The following is a 17,215-nucleotide window of genomic DNA, read 5'->3' on the forward strand; positions in this document are numbered from 1 at the left end:
CTGGGATTTGAAGCCACAACTTCAGTCTACTGCATGCTAGCTGAGTTGCTTAACCACTACGCTACCACCGCCCACGTCATTTACACACATACATGCACGGCAACACTCATTTCCCCACAGACACCATATGTTTGGTAGTATTACTATTTTTGCTGTATCCTCATAAATTATCATTTTGGTTTCAACCTGAGCCTATCAGTCCATGTCCTTTTGTTGCAGTCTGGGAACGAGCCGACCACAACATCACACACAGAATTATGCACACAATGATGATCACACACACACACAAACACACACACACACACACACACACACACACACACACACACACACACACACACACACACACACACACACATACACAAACACATTTGACATGTTACATACTAGCCAATGTCATGTAAATACTCGGTTCCATGTGACCTATGTACATCCTGTGCCATCATTGCACACACCATCTCTCCAAGATTGTTTTCGTTTTTAAACAGATGCTATCATTGTATCGTATTGTAAACAGATGCTATCAGATGCTATCATCACTGTCTTTTTTCTTTTTTGTGTCAGATATTCCCTTCAGGCTGAGTAGATGGGCAGGTGAGGTGCAGAGGGCGAGGGAGAAAACGTGTGGGCAGATAAAAAGCTTAAAGGCTGGCGTCTGGGCCAAGGGCTTGGCATGGCGGAGAGTAATAACGAAACTGAAAGGCAGGTGCACTGCTACTGTATATAAATACTGTTACACCGATGCAGGAAGATCACTCTCCCTTTTGCCACCTCTCCTGAGCGAGCATCCTCCCATCAGCAGCGAGAGAGACAGCACAGCACAGCACCTCACAGCTTGCACCAGACAGAATGATGACTCGCATCGCACTTCTCTTTCTTGCTGCATGCCTGTACTGGAGCTGCACCACAGGTAAAGTTATACAAAGAACTACAATAGCAACCCTTGCAAGCTGTCTTAGAAATATTTAGCTGAACTGGCATTAGAGATTGCTTTGTTTAATTTTTTGGCTTGGCTGCAGTGTTTAATATCAATGCACTGTAATAGCTGGTTGGCCTTTTCCTAAATGGGGAGTGGGTGGGCGTTTATGATGAAGTTTTCATTCAGAGGTCAGTTGCATTGTGAGCCAAGTTCAAATTCTGGAGATTTGTACTGCACGTTCGACAAAGCAGCTGCTTTCCGAGAAATCAGTCCAGTTCTTAATACATGTTAAATAACATGCCAGTGTGACATCCTTTAATTTTCATTCTTTCATCCATTCATTGTGTCCTTTCATTTTGTGTCATGCTTTGTACAACTTTAGGCTCAGCAATAGCCTTAGATTGCTGCCTGTCCATCACGGATAAGCCCCTTCCTCGCGCATATGCACACTCATACAAACTGACCGATGCTGGATGCAGCCTCAAGGCCACCGTGTAAGTCTCAATTTCTGACACATTGAGAAAAGAAAATAGTTCACGTTTTCCTCTAATGTGGGCAAAACAATAACCTGACCAATTGAAACTGCATATTCTATGACTTATTCACACAGCCATGATTTTGCCCATGTGCAAGATGATAGATAAAGTGTCCCATCTCTCCTGCAGGTTCACCACCAAGAGAGGAAAGCATGTGTGTGCCCCTCCTCCAGAGAAGAGTGAATGGGTGAGGATTCTCATCGCTAATCTGAATAAGAGAGGTATGTTCATTCTTACGCAATTCTGTCAACACCCTGCTCTGTGTTGGACGTTTCCCTACTTACTGTATGCAGACTTTTTAAAAGGCCTGCTCACTGTGATTCAATTTACTTTTTCTGTTCATTTTGTTTCTAACCCCCGTATGTCATTTTTATGGAAGTCTTTTTCATAACCACAGTGGGTTTATTTCCTTCTCTTTGATGGTTAACAGGTGCCCAGTGAGTGCATCAGGGGAGGAGAGGGAGAGAAAAGGGGTGAGCGAGGCCCAGTAGAACCTTGATGATGACGACAGTTCACTCGGCTGTCAAGGAATGCTCTGCACGATGGAACCTTGTGAGAGTCGAAAGCTGTGTGAAGCCAGTGCAGTTTTATTTGTTACTTGGTGCTTTAAAATGTTCTCAAATGTTCTTTTATTTTCATTATGTATGCTTTAATTTGTAATTTTCTGGTCTCATGTCAAATGCCCCCAAAAAGCCTATGTGATGTGATTTTTTTTTTTATATAATAAAGGTATTTTTATGAGCTAGTTGTCTTTTGAATATTCTTCTTAATCCCAATTAGGAAATACAGAGAGCAAACAAACAAATAAGCAAACCTTTAAACTGAGCCTTTGAAAACACTTTTCGGTAGTGACCCTGAAAGATGCACTTCCACATATGTTCTCTATATGAAAGGACACACTCATATGAAATCCAAGCTTAAACACTCCAAACAATGAACATGAAAGCAAAATGGAGAACTATCTTTGTTCTGTCTGCCAACCATGTTGTGGTTGACCGTAACCCACATCACAATCCAATACCCAGTAAAACATATCGAGATTTATCATGTTCAGGAAACCCTAACCCTAACCCTAACCCCCCCCCCCATTCCGGTACATGTTTTCTGTTTTCTGTGTGTTTTTGTTTTGTTTTGTTTGTTTGTTTGTTTGTTAACATGTAGTAAACCTTTTGAAAGCGACCTTGAGATTGAGGAAGGAGCTCTATAAGTGCAAGTTATGATCATCATCATTATTATTACTATTACAAGCTCTCCAACCCATGAGACATGGTCATAAAGAAAGTTAATAGCTTATTCCCCAGTGGTTTCTCACACACTCAAACATCCTGCACAAGGGGCCATGAAACTTTGACTATCTTCCCACAACCGCTTTCTCTCTGACTTTCTCTGGTCGGACACACATCCCCTTCATCCCTAGTGCAATTGTGAATGAGAATGCAAGCACCAGACTACTAGCCAGAGGGAGGGACTGTTTCTGAGTGATAATGAAACTTAACTGGGCATTATAACTAGAGTGGACCAACAGGACAGCAGTCAAATGGGTCAGTGCTGAGGCTGATACAGGCAAACAACCCAGGAGAAGAGCAGCAGCAACAGCAGCAGCAGAGGCACCCTCCTCAGTAAACAGCATCTGCAAGCGCTCTCCCCAAGTGAGCCATGGCTGCAAGTGGAGACGTCAGGCTCCTCTGCTGGACCGTTGTTTTCCTCTCTCTCTGCTATATGGGTAAGTCAAGCACAGTCTATTGTCATCATGTAGGCTATAGCTTGCTTCAGCTGATGTGAAACAGGTGATGGAAATGCATGTGTGATGCTGTTCAATCAGATTGTGTTACGACACACAGAGAGGTAAACTAATATCATTGAGTATCAAATGTTATGTTCTACATTTAATATGTGTGATGTATGAATACTTTTTATTACACATTAGTACTCTCACTTAGCTTACGTCTAATACAATGGAGGAACTTCATATACAAACTTTGTTCATTACCATTATGTACCATGTTCATGTACCATTACCATTAAAGTAAAGAGTTCAGATCAGGGGATAGAGTCTTTATCTACATCATGGACACAGTAAAATGTAAACTCAGGAATTTCTGTGTATGGGACAGTAGTTTCATGAATCTCCAAACTCACAGAAACAGTTATATAATCTGTATGTTAACTTATGAAGACTCCCGAGGGAGCTAGTTTATGGAAACAGAGATGGAGATTCATGAGAAATGACCCTTGTCCCCATTGCAAAAGGGTATTCCCAAACGGGATTTCACAGGCGATACGACTACGCTGTACACAAAACAAGTTTGGCACCTCTCCCCTGTTAGATAAAAGAGAAAGAAAGAGAAAGAGAGAGAGACAGAGAGAGAGACAGAGAGAGAGAGAGAGAGAGAGAGAGAGAGAGAGAGAGGGTGGTGAGTCAGAGAAAAGGCCATTCCTTCTTTCATAGCTCGTTTACAGGTGTGGTGAACTAATTAGATACAGGTGAATAGATTGCAATTGAGCGTCAATGTTACTGGAGCTCTCTGTCATATGATTCGGAACAGCCTCATGAGAAAATAACTTTGGGCATAACAAACATTTCATAACAATGCAGTTCACCACAACCACCACCATCATCCTCCTCCTCCTCCTCCTCATCATCATCATCATTATCATCATCATCATGGTGGTGGTGGTTAGGGATCTGGGCATCCAAAATAACAACTAAAGGTTGGGCGTTTGATCCCACACTGCCACCATTGTGCCCTCGAGCAAGGCACCTAACCCCAAGTGACACCAGGGGGACTGTCCCTGTAGATAGTTCTGGAAAAGAGCCTCGGTTATATGGCGATCACCACCATCACCGTGTTTCTGTGCCTGTGCTCATCTTGTTCAGCCTCTCTGTGCTTCCCCCCCCCATGCAGTGCGTGGAGGGGACCAGGCTGTGGACTGCTGCCTGAGGGTCAGCAAGAACAAGATCCCTGTAACGATTCTGGCCAGTTACTGGACCCAGAACAAAGACCAGGGCTGCAATATTAACGCCGTTGTGTGAGTGTGTCTTTTTTGAGATCTTTAAATGAATTCAGTGGAAAACACACACTTTCTATTCTAGGCTCAGACAGGTGTAACAAGTGTAACTTCTTCTTGTGATATGTCACAGGTTCATCACTGAGAAGGGGCGTCAGCTTTGTGCCCCCCCTGATGCTCACTGGGTGAGAAGGAGGATGGCCAAATTGGATGCCAGGGTGAAATGTCGAGAAAACAATTTCATGGTAAATGATGTGCATCCAGAAAATCATCTGGGGAATGCATAGCCCACACAAATAAAGCACCCAACAGATGACAAAAGTCTCGTAGCAATATTAGTATTTTGAGGTGGGCAGTCTCAGAATAAGACCTATATTGATTTAGCATTTTTATGGTTGCTTTCCTGTATATGGACTAAGGCTAGTCCTTGGTTAAAAACTTTTTCCAATAGACATTTTCATTAAGGTTTTTTTTAGCATAGGACTGTCTCAATCCATTTACAAGAACCTGGCCCATAGTGTTGACATAGAAGGTTCAGTGATAATGTTGATGAGCCATGAGATGTGAAGTCATGCTTCAACTATGTGCTCCTGTTGGGTTACATATTTTTACTCTTTTTGGTTTCATGTCTTTGGTTTCACAGGGCGACGAGTGCAAAGGAAGGAATTAGAGGAGATAATCAGCTCGATCTCCATCTCCTTGCATCACTTGGGAAAAAAACATTTGATAGTGATCATGACAAGTAATCTTCTGAGGGTTTATCTCACTTTCCAAGCCTTTCTGTCTTGAGTCTCTTTTTTTATCTGGTTTCATACACTGTCAAGAGTGAAGTATGCTGATTAACCTGATGATATATTGTATTTGTTGAAAGGGGTTGTTTTTTTCTGCAGCAGTATTTTCATCCGGAGAAATGAATTGTGTTTTTAAAGCCAGTAGTTTGGGTAAATTGAGGAGGAAACTTTTCACTGTGTGCTTCAAGATAGATTCAATAAAGATAAATGAATGTATTTTTTATGTGATGTATTTTGTCAAGTTTTCAGGACATCAGTGTCACTGTAACACAATGAAGAATCCTGTCTATAGATAAAGCTAAACTATTTTCATTTACTAAGCTATGTGAAAAATAAATCAGAACTATCAAATGCAAAAATGTTGTCTTTCTTCAGGGACAAACCAGCACACAGATACACAGGGGTTATCTCCTTTTGAAAATTTGAATAAAATGGCCAGGCATAATGTCCAATTATGCTCAGTAACAAATATATCATTGGCAAAACATTGAATTACAAGTAGTCTTATATCTTCAGACTAGGTGTGGGAAATGCACTAGGCTTTTCTTACCTGGCATTATACACCCACTTGGGGAAACATCATAGTACTCAAACCTTGACGTAGACACAAATATTCACTCAATACAAGTAAAGCCACTCCCCACGGACACGCATGACCACACACACACACACACACACACACACACACACACACACACACACACACACACACAGGCCAAATCCATGTTGTCAATAAGAATCGAAGGTGTGAACTTTCGATTTCGAGTAAGTTTCACTACATACTGGGATATTTCTGGCAATTAAGAGATTTACAGACTGACAAGCTGGCCCTGACTTGCAATTATGCATTTCTATGCGTTCCTGACAGTAAATCCAGTCTGAGCAGGTGTTGGCAAGAAAAAGGTAGATGTACAAGAAAATCTTTTTGGAAACTCCCCCACACATGCACACATGGCTATGACCTGCCACTATGGGCTGTGTTTACTGTGTACTGTGAGAGACTGAAGAAGGAAGAGAGAAACAGCCACACACACACACACTCACACACACACACACACACACACACACACACACACACACACACACACACACACACACATACACACACACACGTACAGAGAGAGAGAGAGAGAGAGAGAGAGAAAGAGAGAGAGAGAGAGAGAGAGAGAGAGCAAGAGAGGCAAGATACAAATGCCCGAACACACAAACCAAAAGCAAGTGAGGAACTGGGGAATGTTTCGCCAATGTTTGTACTGTAAATAAAGATAAAAATACTGGCGATAAGGCCACTTCCAAAACCCCCTCTTTAGTCTGGATCTGAATGAGGAAGTTGCATGTTCCTTACCTTGTTTCACTATTCAAATCACTTGTAGGGGAGAACAGGGTAAGATGAGACATTTTTTACATTCATCATTATTATAATGTGTCAAACAGGTTTTCTGCCATCTTCACACCAACAACTCTTTGATAACTTATAAGGGTAAAGAGATATGCTCTCTGCAAAAAAGTTGGTCTCGTGGCACAACTTACCCCATATGTGGGGTAAGATGAGCCTAAGTGTGGGGTAAGATTTAAGGTAAAACATTTTTATTTTCTTTAGTATAGTAATTTAATTTCAACAAACAGTAACAAACACCCACTTTTCACTGAGAATTTCCCAAATATATTCAACTGAAAATTTGCCAAGACAGGTTTAGGCCTATAACAATTTTTGTCGCCTGTTTACCTTTAAATTCGCCCATTTAATTCACTTAAATAAGTCAAATTAATTTGCCTAGTCTCTTTAGCTCTTAGTATCACTAAGGAACCATATAGAATCAAGGCAAACTTAACAATCTAACAGATGCAATACAAGTAGTCAAATCAAGTCAGTTTTATTTGTATAGCACATTTAACATGCACAGAGTGCAGCCCAAAGCGCTCCACACACAAGACATTGACACATAAGACAAAAGATGCGGACAGAGCAGCGCAGTTGCCAGCGTACCCTTGACACCAAGACAAAGACAATTTTTTTTTACAAAATAACAAGTGACACACAAGATAAAAGATGCCGGACGGAGCGGCGTAATCGCCAGCGTAGCCGTGACAGAATAGAATAAAATGCCTTTTATTGTCACTATACACATGTAAATTGACATTAAGAGCAACTCCTTTTTTCAGTGCCAACATGTAGGCCTACAAGATAGACAACTAACAAGATTAACAAATAATTAATTAAATATTTAAAAGACATTTTAAAAAAGAAAATTCCATGTTCACTTAGTTCAATTGGTTGCATCTGATCCAAGGGCAATGATGATGGCACACAGCTGTGTCTTTATAACAGACCAACCTGGAGGATTAGCCTGGCAGCCTGGAGAGCACTGAAGCCCAGGACAGTCTGCAGGTCAGCAACTCTGTGGACTTTGCCAGCGATTGTTTGTCTTGTTTTGTGTCCAGTTTGCTAGCTCAACTTACCCCAGACCCGTTGGCACCAGGGATGTAGTGGTAAAATAAGAGGTGGGTAAACTATGATTTCTGTGATCATGGTAAGGTGGACTGCGCCATGCGGTATCGGATTTTTAAAAAAGGCATTCAGAACATGTTTGTTGATGGTGGAGGTTATAGTCCAATGTTTATAACAATATTAGTGGTATTAAATGGTTCCTAGAGTGTACATATTGTGAATGTGGATAATACAGTGTGATTTTTGAATGTTAAAAGTTGCAATTGGTGAAATAACTCTTTTGAGAGGTGGATAAACAGTAAGATGTGGATAAACTCTTTCTAAAATTTCCTAGGTGGATAAACTGTGTTTACTTGAGTTTAGCCTCCACTAGATCCCTGGTTGGCACATCTTACCCCACAACCACCTTTTTGAAAGAAAGTGCTTCTCACAACAAGCTATGGTAACACTCATGATTTTGTTTAGCCCTCACATTATAAAGGCACCAATTAAGGTGTAATGCATCTGAATGTGGTCCTATTCACATTTTCTCTAAATCACCCTAATGCTGGACATGAATGGAATCCACTTGGATAGCAAACAATCATATTTTAACACATATATCTTACCACATTTGCCATGTGTGGTACCTTTCCACAGATTATAAGGAATGATTCCCTCTTCCTTAAAATGCTGTCACATAATAAAATTTGTTCATGGTTTCCTAGAAAAAAAGGGTGGATCAACAACAGTGGGAGTGTAATTATCTGAAAAACACCTTGACACTAAATGGTGACCTATTTTGCCAAAGGTAAAGGCAATTTGTAATAGCTTCTAGTTATTCTATTTCCCTGTAGTGTCTCTGACTCTGCTCTGAATGTGCCTGTCACGGCCTGAACTTGAGTTTAATGGAGCACAAGGGGCTGCTTGGATCATGCAGAGAGGCGTGAGTGGAAGGCCGACCCTTTGGGTCTCATCCATTCTGGAGGTGTGGGAAAGCGGCACATGAATTTCCATGGCCTCGCCTGGAGCAGCAAGACTGAGAGAGCTTTATATGGGGGCCCTACACAAAGTCCAGAGAGGGTGTCCCTAGAACAGTCTTCTTTTTGTTTTTTTGTTCACAGCTCTGTTTTACAGCTTTCATCAAATTGTGTGTGAACACCTTTCAAAAGGCTTTATAGCTCTGGACCCAATCACAGCCTGTTCTGCTACGAGTGATACGATCCCATAAAATAAAACAACCAGAATCCCTTACAAAAGCCCCTAGCCTACTAACAATGCCGAGTTAGCTGTCTCGTGACGTTTGTTGCAGCCACAGGACACAATTTTGTTTACATTAGGCTACATTACATTAAGCAGACACTTCTTGACCAAAGTGACTTACATATGTCAGCTATATTACAAGGGATCACATTGTCCCCGTTTAGTTTGACAAAAATTGCATACCTGAAATTAGATAGAAGAAAGCCTGATTGACTAGGAACAGGAGAGAAGGAAAACATGCACTCTTTATGTAAACAGTGAGTAGGCCTTTTTAAAAACAGATTGGCAAACATAGTTGACTTTGCCAGTGCTTGAGGTCTAATAGAGCTTAATAATTGAACTTGAATTGATTGAATAACTACAATGAATGATCTCTTCAGCAAAGTGAAGTCACTCTCATAGGGGGCAACACTTCAGAGTAGGCTTAACAACAGCCCCATCTGGAGGAAGAAACGTTTTGGTACAGGATTTTTAAATTTCATTGGATTCTATTTTTTTTTAAATAGTCAACTAACTGATCACAACTTCTTTTGATATTTGATGCTTTGGTCCTGTTTACAACTGTTTACACACTATAAAATAGTTTTTACACACACAGATATTGCATACTAAACACTGGATATGACACAAATCCTTAATGATGATTCTGAAGGTGAGCTGCTTGAAGAAAAAAAGACACAACACACACTGTAACTGTGTCCACATGAGCACTTTGTTATTAATATCCATATTATGTTGGCAATGCCATCAGACACCATACAGCATGGTCAGGGACAGAACAGAGGGGCAACAGGAGGTACTGGTATGTACAAGCAGGAGTGACAGAAACTAATTAGGCAAAAAACAGGAGAGAGGGAGGAAATTGTCTCATTCTTCTTCTAAGCTTTTCTATGGGCTACCAGCTTCGACCTAAAAAACACATCCTTCACTTTACAGTGAAGTGGGCCAATCCACATGCAATGTTATTCTTGTTTCAAGAAAAAAAGGCACTAATGTGCTTTTCTTTTACATCAAATCTCAAAAGCTTCATTGGTATCATGATTAGTGTAGAACATCTGCATTGTAAAAGGCAATCCGAAAGGATGCCAAAGCATCTTTCAATTCCATCTTTCTCTCTTCCACTCTAAGAATTCACTTTCTTCAACCAGTCTGTCACTCTTTTATTCCCTTCCTCCGTCCTTCCGTCTCTCTCCGCCTCTCCCCCACTCATTTCCTCTCTCTCTCTCTTCACTCTTCTGCCTCTCTACTACGACCACTACCACGTTTGACCAACACTATCTGTGTGTGTGTGTGTGTGTGTGTGTGTGTGTGTGTGTGACACACGTTAGCCTACAAGATGACGATGGACAGCGAAGCGTGCCTGGAAGACAAAGGGATACAGCTCCAGTGAGGATTCGGCCGATGCAGGCCGAGGTGCGACTCAGCCAGTGAGAGAGAGAGACGGCACCAGAGAAGATATCCATTCAGCGACAACCATCGGGTAGACTCCTACTTCCGATTTGGGCACAATCACATGATATACACACGCGCATTGGGTGATGTCGTTAGTATTTCGCTATAAATGACCAATAACATGAGCAATGTTCATAGAGGTGCTCTCACTTTAAAAACGCATGGAGAAATAAAATACATGGAACACAACAAACATCCAAATTAAATTATGTCCGTACTAAAAAGATACAAAAATAATATAACTGTACATCAACACAAAATCAATTAAATTAAATGACTGTCAACTCAATGTGGTTAAACATAGTCACATATATTAGTATATGTACTTATATTAGCTTAGCCTCTGGTAGAGCAACAGAATAACTAAGCTCCACCCCATTAATAAACGATTAGTGATAGAGAAATAGACACATTCCAAATCTAAGGCCACTCAATGCTATCAAGTCAATGTACATATTTAAACATGGATCATAAATGCCCAGTAAAGCACCACTTAAATGTGGCATACATCCTTCATATGGCACTTGTCCATTCATATATTATTTACCTTTCTCTATCTGTTCATTCTTGGGGTGTGGCGACAACATAAAAGGGGGGGGGGACAAACAAACAAACAAACTACAAAAAAATAAATATCTAATAATCTCTCAATATTCATTCATTCATAACTTTAGCCACCAACTGGGTCCATATACTGTACAGATTCTGTTACAGAACAATGACTGTAAAACATCCAGTCATTGGTTCAGACCCTTTGTCACAAGCATGATATTTCGATACATGGGCTATACTGTATACCACTGTGATGATAATGCATACCATAACTAATAATGGAATAACATTATTCTGTATGAAATATGTTGCCAATAGAAAGTGTGCTAGACATTGGCAAGGGCACGCTGACGATCAAAGAGCTGTTGGCTTCCATCACAACCGAGAGGTATAAAGGACAGGGCCACTGCCTCAAACTGGGCATCCACGCACAGCTTGCTACTGACCAACTCGCCAAATAAATACTAAAACAACAAAACCGTCCTATCCACTGAAACAAGCTAATACTGCTTTCTACACTAGCAAAGCTGCTTTGTTTTAGTAGTTCTGTTATTAGTGACAGAATCCCTTCCATCTCTACGTTCTCCCAGCTGTGGTGCCATTGAGTTTGAGGAGTGCACAAAGGGTGCAAGACAGGTACAAGCATCAGAGAAACAATATTGGCGTAGGATCACATGCATAAAAAATTGGATACGCAAGCACCCAATTATGAGGTGGCAGTGGGTCAGAGGGGAGGGGCTTGTATCCATCTGTCCAACGAGGGCTCTCCTCCAATCTGCCGAAAGGAAATGTTGCCATGGGGACCACGGATGAGTAAGGAAGGGGAGTCCGGTCGTCTTAAGGCAGAGGAGGTATGATCTGTTTGCTACCTTGGTTTTGTTGTACGATAAAATGGCGGGCGAAATGTCTGTGTGTGTGTGGATGTGTCCTTCTCCATGGTCTGGCTCCTCATAATTGATTTACTCGAGTCACCAGACCAAACCTAGTACCTTCAAATAGCTCAACTGACTAGTGTCAACATAATTCATCAATAATAGTTTTCTTTTTATCCCAGCTTGACTGAACTGTTAATCCCTTCATTGCTTTGGCATGCATGGAGGGAACCCCAGTGATGTTGCTAAATCCTCTGAGAGACATCAATGCACGGACACTTTGACAGTCACAAAATGTTATGCATCTACATTTTTTTTAGAATAATGTTCGATCGATAATGCAGTCCATAATAAATTAAAGGCTTTCTTTCTTCCCAAACAGGGTTTCAGTCAATCTATACACACAGTCAATCAAAAGTCTCCATTTTACACCTGATGGTGGATGCTTTGCTATGAACTGTACCCTCGATGTCCTGCACGACTTCAGTAAGTCCTGGTAGTTGATGAATTGATTGTTGTCAGGTTTCAGACGGTTTCACACCAGGGAAGTGGCAAAGCAAGGGACCTTCTTTTTTTACACAAAGCATGACAAAGCATGATGCCGATGGAGATGGCCTCTGTGAAATGTCCTTAGGCTCTCTGCACAGGACAATACTTCTGCTCCGGTCAGGGTATGTTGCACACAATTCAATACTGTGTGTATTAATGTGTATGCATTTGTGTGTTTGAGGTGTTTGAGAATGTGTGTGTGTGTGTGTGTGTGTGTGTGTGTTTGACTGTGCACATGCCTGTGCATATGCCTGTGCTAGTACATGCGAATATTTTTTCCATAACAGCAATGGTGCTTTAGTCATAGTGGACTCCAATTCTTCTTCAGCTCTGTTACACTCCAGTGTGTTCATATGTGTGTGTGTATGTGTGTGTGTGTGTGTGTGTGTGTGTGTGTGTGTGTGTGTGTGTGTGTGTGTGTGTGTGTGTGTGTCTATATGAACATCCCATCCTTTCCCTTCCATGGTCCACCTCCGCATCAGCCCTCAGCCATAAACACCCATGACCCCTGGGCCCCTGGTGCCCGGCCCTCAGTGAGACAGCTGTGGGCCCTGACCCTGGCTCTGGCTCTGGTCATTGAGGGTGACGTAGATGATGGGCACCAGGCCCCGGATGTCCCCCAGGGAGCACAGCAGCCAGTCCTGGTCAGCACGGCTCAGCACCTGCAGCACGTCCCCCTTGTGGAAGCTCAGGTGGCCAGGGTCAGACGCCACGTGATGGCAGAGAGCCCGCACCTCACTGAGAGTAAAAGAGAGAGAGAGGAGGAGAGAATTAGAAAGAAAAGAGAATGAAAGAAAAAAAACAAATGTAATAATAATATTAATATTATAATAATAATATTAATAACACACATTTCATAGTATTTAATATAATACAGAATGTTATTAGGGTAGAAGGGAGGGACAGAAAGGGAAATGAAAGGAAGGGAAGGAAATAAACAAAGGGAAAAAAGAAGAGAGAACAAGACAATAAAGACAGAAGCATACAAGAGAAGGGGAGAGGCTGAGAGGGAGTGTTGACGCTCGGAGAAAAAGCGCGACAGATATATTAAGGAGAAACTCTGAGTGGGTTGGATTTTTGCTTGTTACCATGGAGCTTTCTGTTCCACAGATGGAGCTTGTGCTTGTTGCTCTGCAGAGCGTCCTTCACTGTGAGACGCAGAGGTCAGATCTGCTGGAATATCTGTCCGTCTTGCTGCACCTACCGTCTGGGCCACCAGACCCAGGACTGACCTGTCTAAACTGAGCCAACCTGATGGTCTGGGTCTTGGTGAAAAAAAGAATAAATTGTGAATTACAGACACTTTAGTGATGGAATAATTGCTAAAACACCAATGAAATTTTGTAACTAACAATAATGGTAATGGTAATTTGGTTGGTTGGTAATTGGATGCTGGAGAATGTTGAGCTGTTGCGCTGACCGTACGCACCTGTTCTTGGGGCACCTGGCAGATTTCTGCTCGGCCCTCTCAGCCTTGGTGCTAGTGCTGGCTCCAAACAGCCTCCCCCAGCGCATCCCCTGGGCTGGACTCTCCTCCGCTGCTCCCACTGGGGGGCCGTTTGCAGTGGCCGCTGCCACCGCCGGGGCCTCCTGTCCCTCTGGCTCCTCGTGCTGGCTCTTCTTCAGCTCGGTCAGCACCGACTCTGGCGGACTGCCCATCCACGTGGACCTGCCTTTGGTGACTCTCTTGGACTCCGTGGACTGGCTGCTGTGGCTGCTAGCATTGCTGCCGCTGCCGCTGCCGCTGGTCCTGGTGCTCCGTCTCCGCTCCCCCTCTTCCTCCAGGGCTGGCTGGCTGGCCTCGGCCCCCTCCACGACCCCCTCGCGGGCCGGCGGGTGGCTCTGTCGGCGGCCGTCCCCGCTGCCCGACGACTTCTTCCTCTTCTCCCACTTGACGAACTTGGAGCCCTCGGCCGAGTTGTCGATGTAGACCTGCGAGCTCTGCATGAGCTGGTACCACCAGCCGGCCTGCCTGCTCCTCTGCCTGGCCCCGTCCACTGCCCCGGCCCCTGCGGCCACCGACGCCTGCGAGGAGGGCTCCGCGTCCGGCCACTCTCCCCCGACTCCCTTCATCCTCTCCCCGGCTCTCGACGACCCTCTCCGGCCAGCCTCTCCGCGCCTCCACAGATCCATGTCATCGTTAGCCGCTGCTGCCGGCTTAGCTGCTCTTGGTTCCTCGCTGCCCGACCCCAGGCGCCGCGGCTCTGACGAGCACCTCTTGGCCGCTCCGCTCCTCGCTCTCGGCCACAGCCCTTCCTGGCTGAGTGACGCGCTCTCCCTCAGGTGGCCTGTCCCCGTCCCTGCCTCCTCCTCGCTGATTGGCTCGGCCCCCGGCACACTTCTGCCCCGCATTAGCTGGAAGGTGGAGCGGGCCGACTGGTCGAGGCCCTGTCCAGCGGAACACAGCTGCTCTTTGCGGCGGAGGTGCTCCTGGCCCTTCTGCAGGAGGTGCGGCTCAAACAGGAGGTCCAGGTCAAAGGGCAGCAGCGACAGCGGCTGTAGGAGGAGCAGCAGCTCCTCAAACAGGGACTGGCACGCCCCCTGCGACAGGGTCAGGAAACCCCACGGGTGATAGTGGGCTGCCACAACATCTATGACAGAACAAAAGGAAAGATTAGAAATTAGAGAAAAAATATGGAAACATACTAGAAATAAATTTCTCTCTTTATTTAATATATTTATTGGTTTTGTTTACTCTGGTAATAACAATAGTGACATACAACTACTTCATAAGCTCACACTGACCAAACTTTGCATATCCATACACCCATCGACACACCCCTTAGCATTAACCTTGAACACACTATCACCTATCATCATAGGACACAATCACATGGTTCTCCTATAGGAATTTATCTCAAAACATAACTCTGTTTCTCTTCTGTGTACATACCTTCATGTGTATAGATATGATTGAACCAGAACTCCAGAGATCGCAAGCTGAAATTCAAATAAAAAATTTATTTAAAGTACAGTAATAACATGGAAATGTCGCTCAAGAATATGGTGCACCTACATCACCGAGCACAAAGATTCCACATTCAGCACTTTAGGTTCAGTTAAGTTACTTTATTTGTCCTGAGGGATATCTTTCCTCTGCTTTAAAAGAATTCAAACTTCTGATCAAAGACAAGTCTATTTCTGCGGTGTGGGCAAGGTCAGACAGGAGAGAGATAGAAAGCAAGAGAGACAGAGAGAGACAGAGAGAGAGAGAGAGAGAGAGAGAGAGAGAGAGAGAGAGAGCACATGGGACACACACACAAACACACACACACACATACACACCAGTTTATATGTAGAAATGTCTTATCTATTGTATGTTCTGTATTGTATTGTTTGATGTCCTGCTTTGCCAATGCAAAGAAATATTTATCATGCCAATAAAGCTACCTTGAATTGAATTGAATTGAGCGAGAGAGATAGAGAGAGAGAGAGAGAGAGAGAGACCGAACCTTCTCTGAGCTTGAGACATTTTGAAGAGCATGAAAAACACTCATTCTTGAGGGTTAGCCTTAGCTCACAATCATTTGACGATTAGTAAGGAATTCCTATTGCATGACATATCACCCAAATGCATGAGGTGTTCCATCCATCGTAACCATTGTTAAATATTACATAGCCAGCAAGAGTAGAGTTGATAGAAAAGTTATTTTTAAACATTTGGTGCAAGGTTAATTCTCATGCTACTCACACATGCCCATACGCCCACACACACACACACACACACACACACACACACAGAGACAGAGTATGCTAAAAGGCCCTCTGGACTGCATCCCCCATCTCTTTCCAAAGGCTGGCTAATACTGCATGATGCGGATATGCATGCCTCTGTTCCTCGATCAGTCCAGCAGAACTAACTATCGCGAATGAGCGGCTTCTGTGTCTGCAGTTGAGAGAGGCCTCTCCGCAATATCACGGTTTCAAAGTGCTCAATTATTCATGAGCAGTTCTCAAAGGGGACTAGTGAAGGTTATTTAACCCGCTGCTGTGCTGGACGTGCCTCTCATCGGATCCCTCTTGCTGAGAAATGTCTACAACGTGTTTGCAGTTCATCTGCTATGAATCTCTTAGAATATCTGAAATCTGAAACCTTTGATATTGTGTGTGTGTGTGTGTGTGTGTGTGTGTGTTAGCCTAGAAATCTAGACGCACCCTAGCAGCAGCAAATGTAATTTGTAGCCAGGGTAGTCTAGCAACTCTCTGTTGAAAAAAAAATGAAACTTCTATCAGGCCAATCACGGTTCCGCGTGAATTTCCTGCTACTTGAAAACAAAGAAGATGGATGCTGCTACTGGCGAACAGTGGTCTTTCGGTCGCGACTCAAGTTTTTTTAAATTGGCAAACGTTTGATCAACTAGCCAACTAGCTCCACTTGGTGGAGTGCCAATGGTAAGTTTCCAGACCCTACATCTTGATGTGAGTCTGGCTCGTCAGGCTATGTGTGTGTGTCTGCGAGTGTGTGAATTTGAGACAGGAATAGTGAAACAGAGGAGATAGAAAAAAGAGACAGACAGACTGACTGACTGACAGCCTGACGGACTGAGACAGAGAGATGACAGCGTACTTCAGAAGGCCGAAGATGAATGCGTTGAGCCTCATGCTGTGACTGGTGAGCTCCGAGTACTGGCTGACTTTGGTGACGAGGCTGTGCAGCACTCGTGTAGACGGCCCTGAGAACGCAAAACACACAGAAAACATCTATCAGATGGACTGTCCAGTCAACAGGCTGTAGAGCTTTTTAAAGCACAATATCCATCCAACAGGACAGTACTGTAATCATAATCAGTATGAGTGATCAAAATCACTATATCACCCATAAAAAAACTCAAACCAATATATTA

The 17,215-nt window shown here is 43.4% G+C and overlaps 3 protein-coding genes across 3 annotated transcripts in view; 2 read left to right on the forward strand and 1 right to left on the reverse strand.

The window, feature by feature from the left end:
* Positions 1–742: 742 nt before the first annotated feature.
* Positions 743–2,196, forward strand: LOC121715484 (C-C motif chemokine 26-like). The gene is made up of 4 exons (XM_042101278.1): positions 743–910; positions 1,302–1,413; positions 1,585–1,676; positions 1,886–2,196. The coding sequence occupies exons 1-4, from the start codon at positions 850–852 to the stop codon at positions 1,894–1,896; spliced, it is 276 nt and encodes a 91-aa protein (XP_041957212.1). The 5' UTR covers positions 743–849; the 3' UTR covers positions 1,897–2,196.
* Positions 2,197–2,944: 748 nt separating this feature from the next.
* Positions 2,945–5,614, forward strand: LOC121715394 (C-C motif chemokine 19-like). The gene is made up of 4 exons (XM_042101079.1): positions 2,945–3,178; positions 4,362–4,485; positions 4,598–4,709; positions 5,108–5,614. Exons 1-4 carry the CDS (start codon positions 3,112–3,114, stop codon positions 5,132–5,134), a joined length of 330 nt encoding a protein of 109 aa, XP_041957013.1. The 5' UTR covers positions 2,945–3,111; the 3' UTR covers positions 5,135–5,614.
* Positions 5,615–9,636: 4,022 nt separating this feature from the next.
* The window catches only part of rusc2 (RUN and SH3 domain containing 2), a 28,612-nt gene continuing 21,033 nt past the window's right edge, over positions 9,637–17,215 (reverse strand). Inside the window, exons 10-14 of the mRNA XM_042100981.1 lie at positions 16,939–17,044; positions 15,265–15,311; positions 13,801–14,962; positions 13,460–13,636; positions 9,637–13,109 (exon numbers count right to left, since the gene is read on the reverse strand). Coding sequence (XP_041956915.1) covers positions 12,902–13,109; positions 13,460–13,636; positions 13,801–14,962; positions 15,265–15,311; positions 16,939–17,044 — 1,700 coding nt within the window. The 3' untranslated portion in view covers positions 9,637–12,901. The remainder of the gene's footprint in view (positions 13,110–13,459; positions 13,637–13,800; positions 14,963–15,264; positions 15,312–16,938; positions 17,045–17,215) is intronic.

Source organism: Alosa sapidissima, chromosome 8, assembly GCF_018492685.1.
Source record: "Alosa sapidissima isolate fAloSap1 chromosome 8, fAloSap1.pri, whole genome shotgun sequence".
Classification (NCBI taxonomy): Eukaryota; Metazoa; Chordata; class Actinopteri; order Clupeiformes; family Clupeidae; genus Alosa; species Alosa sapidissima.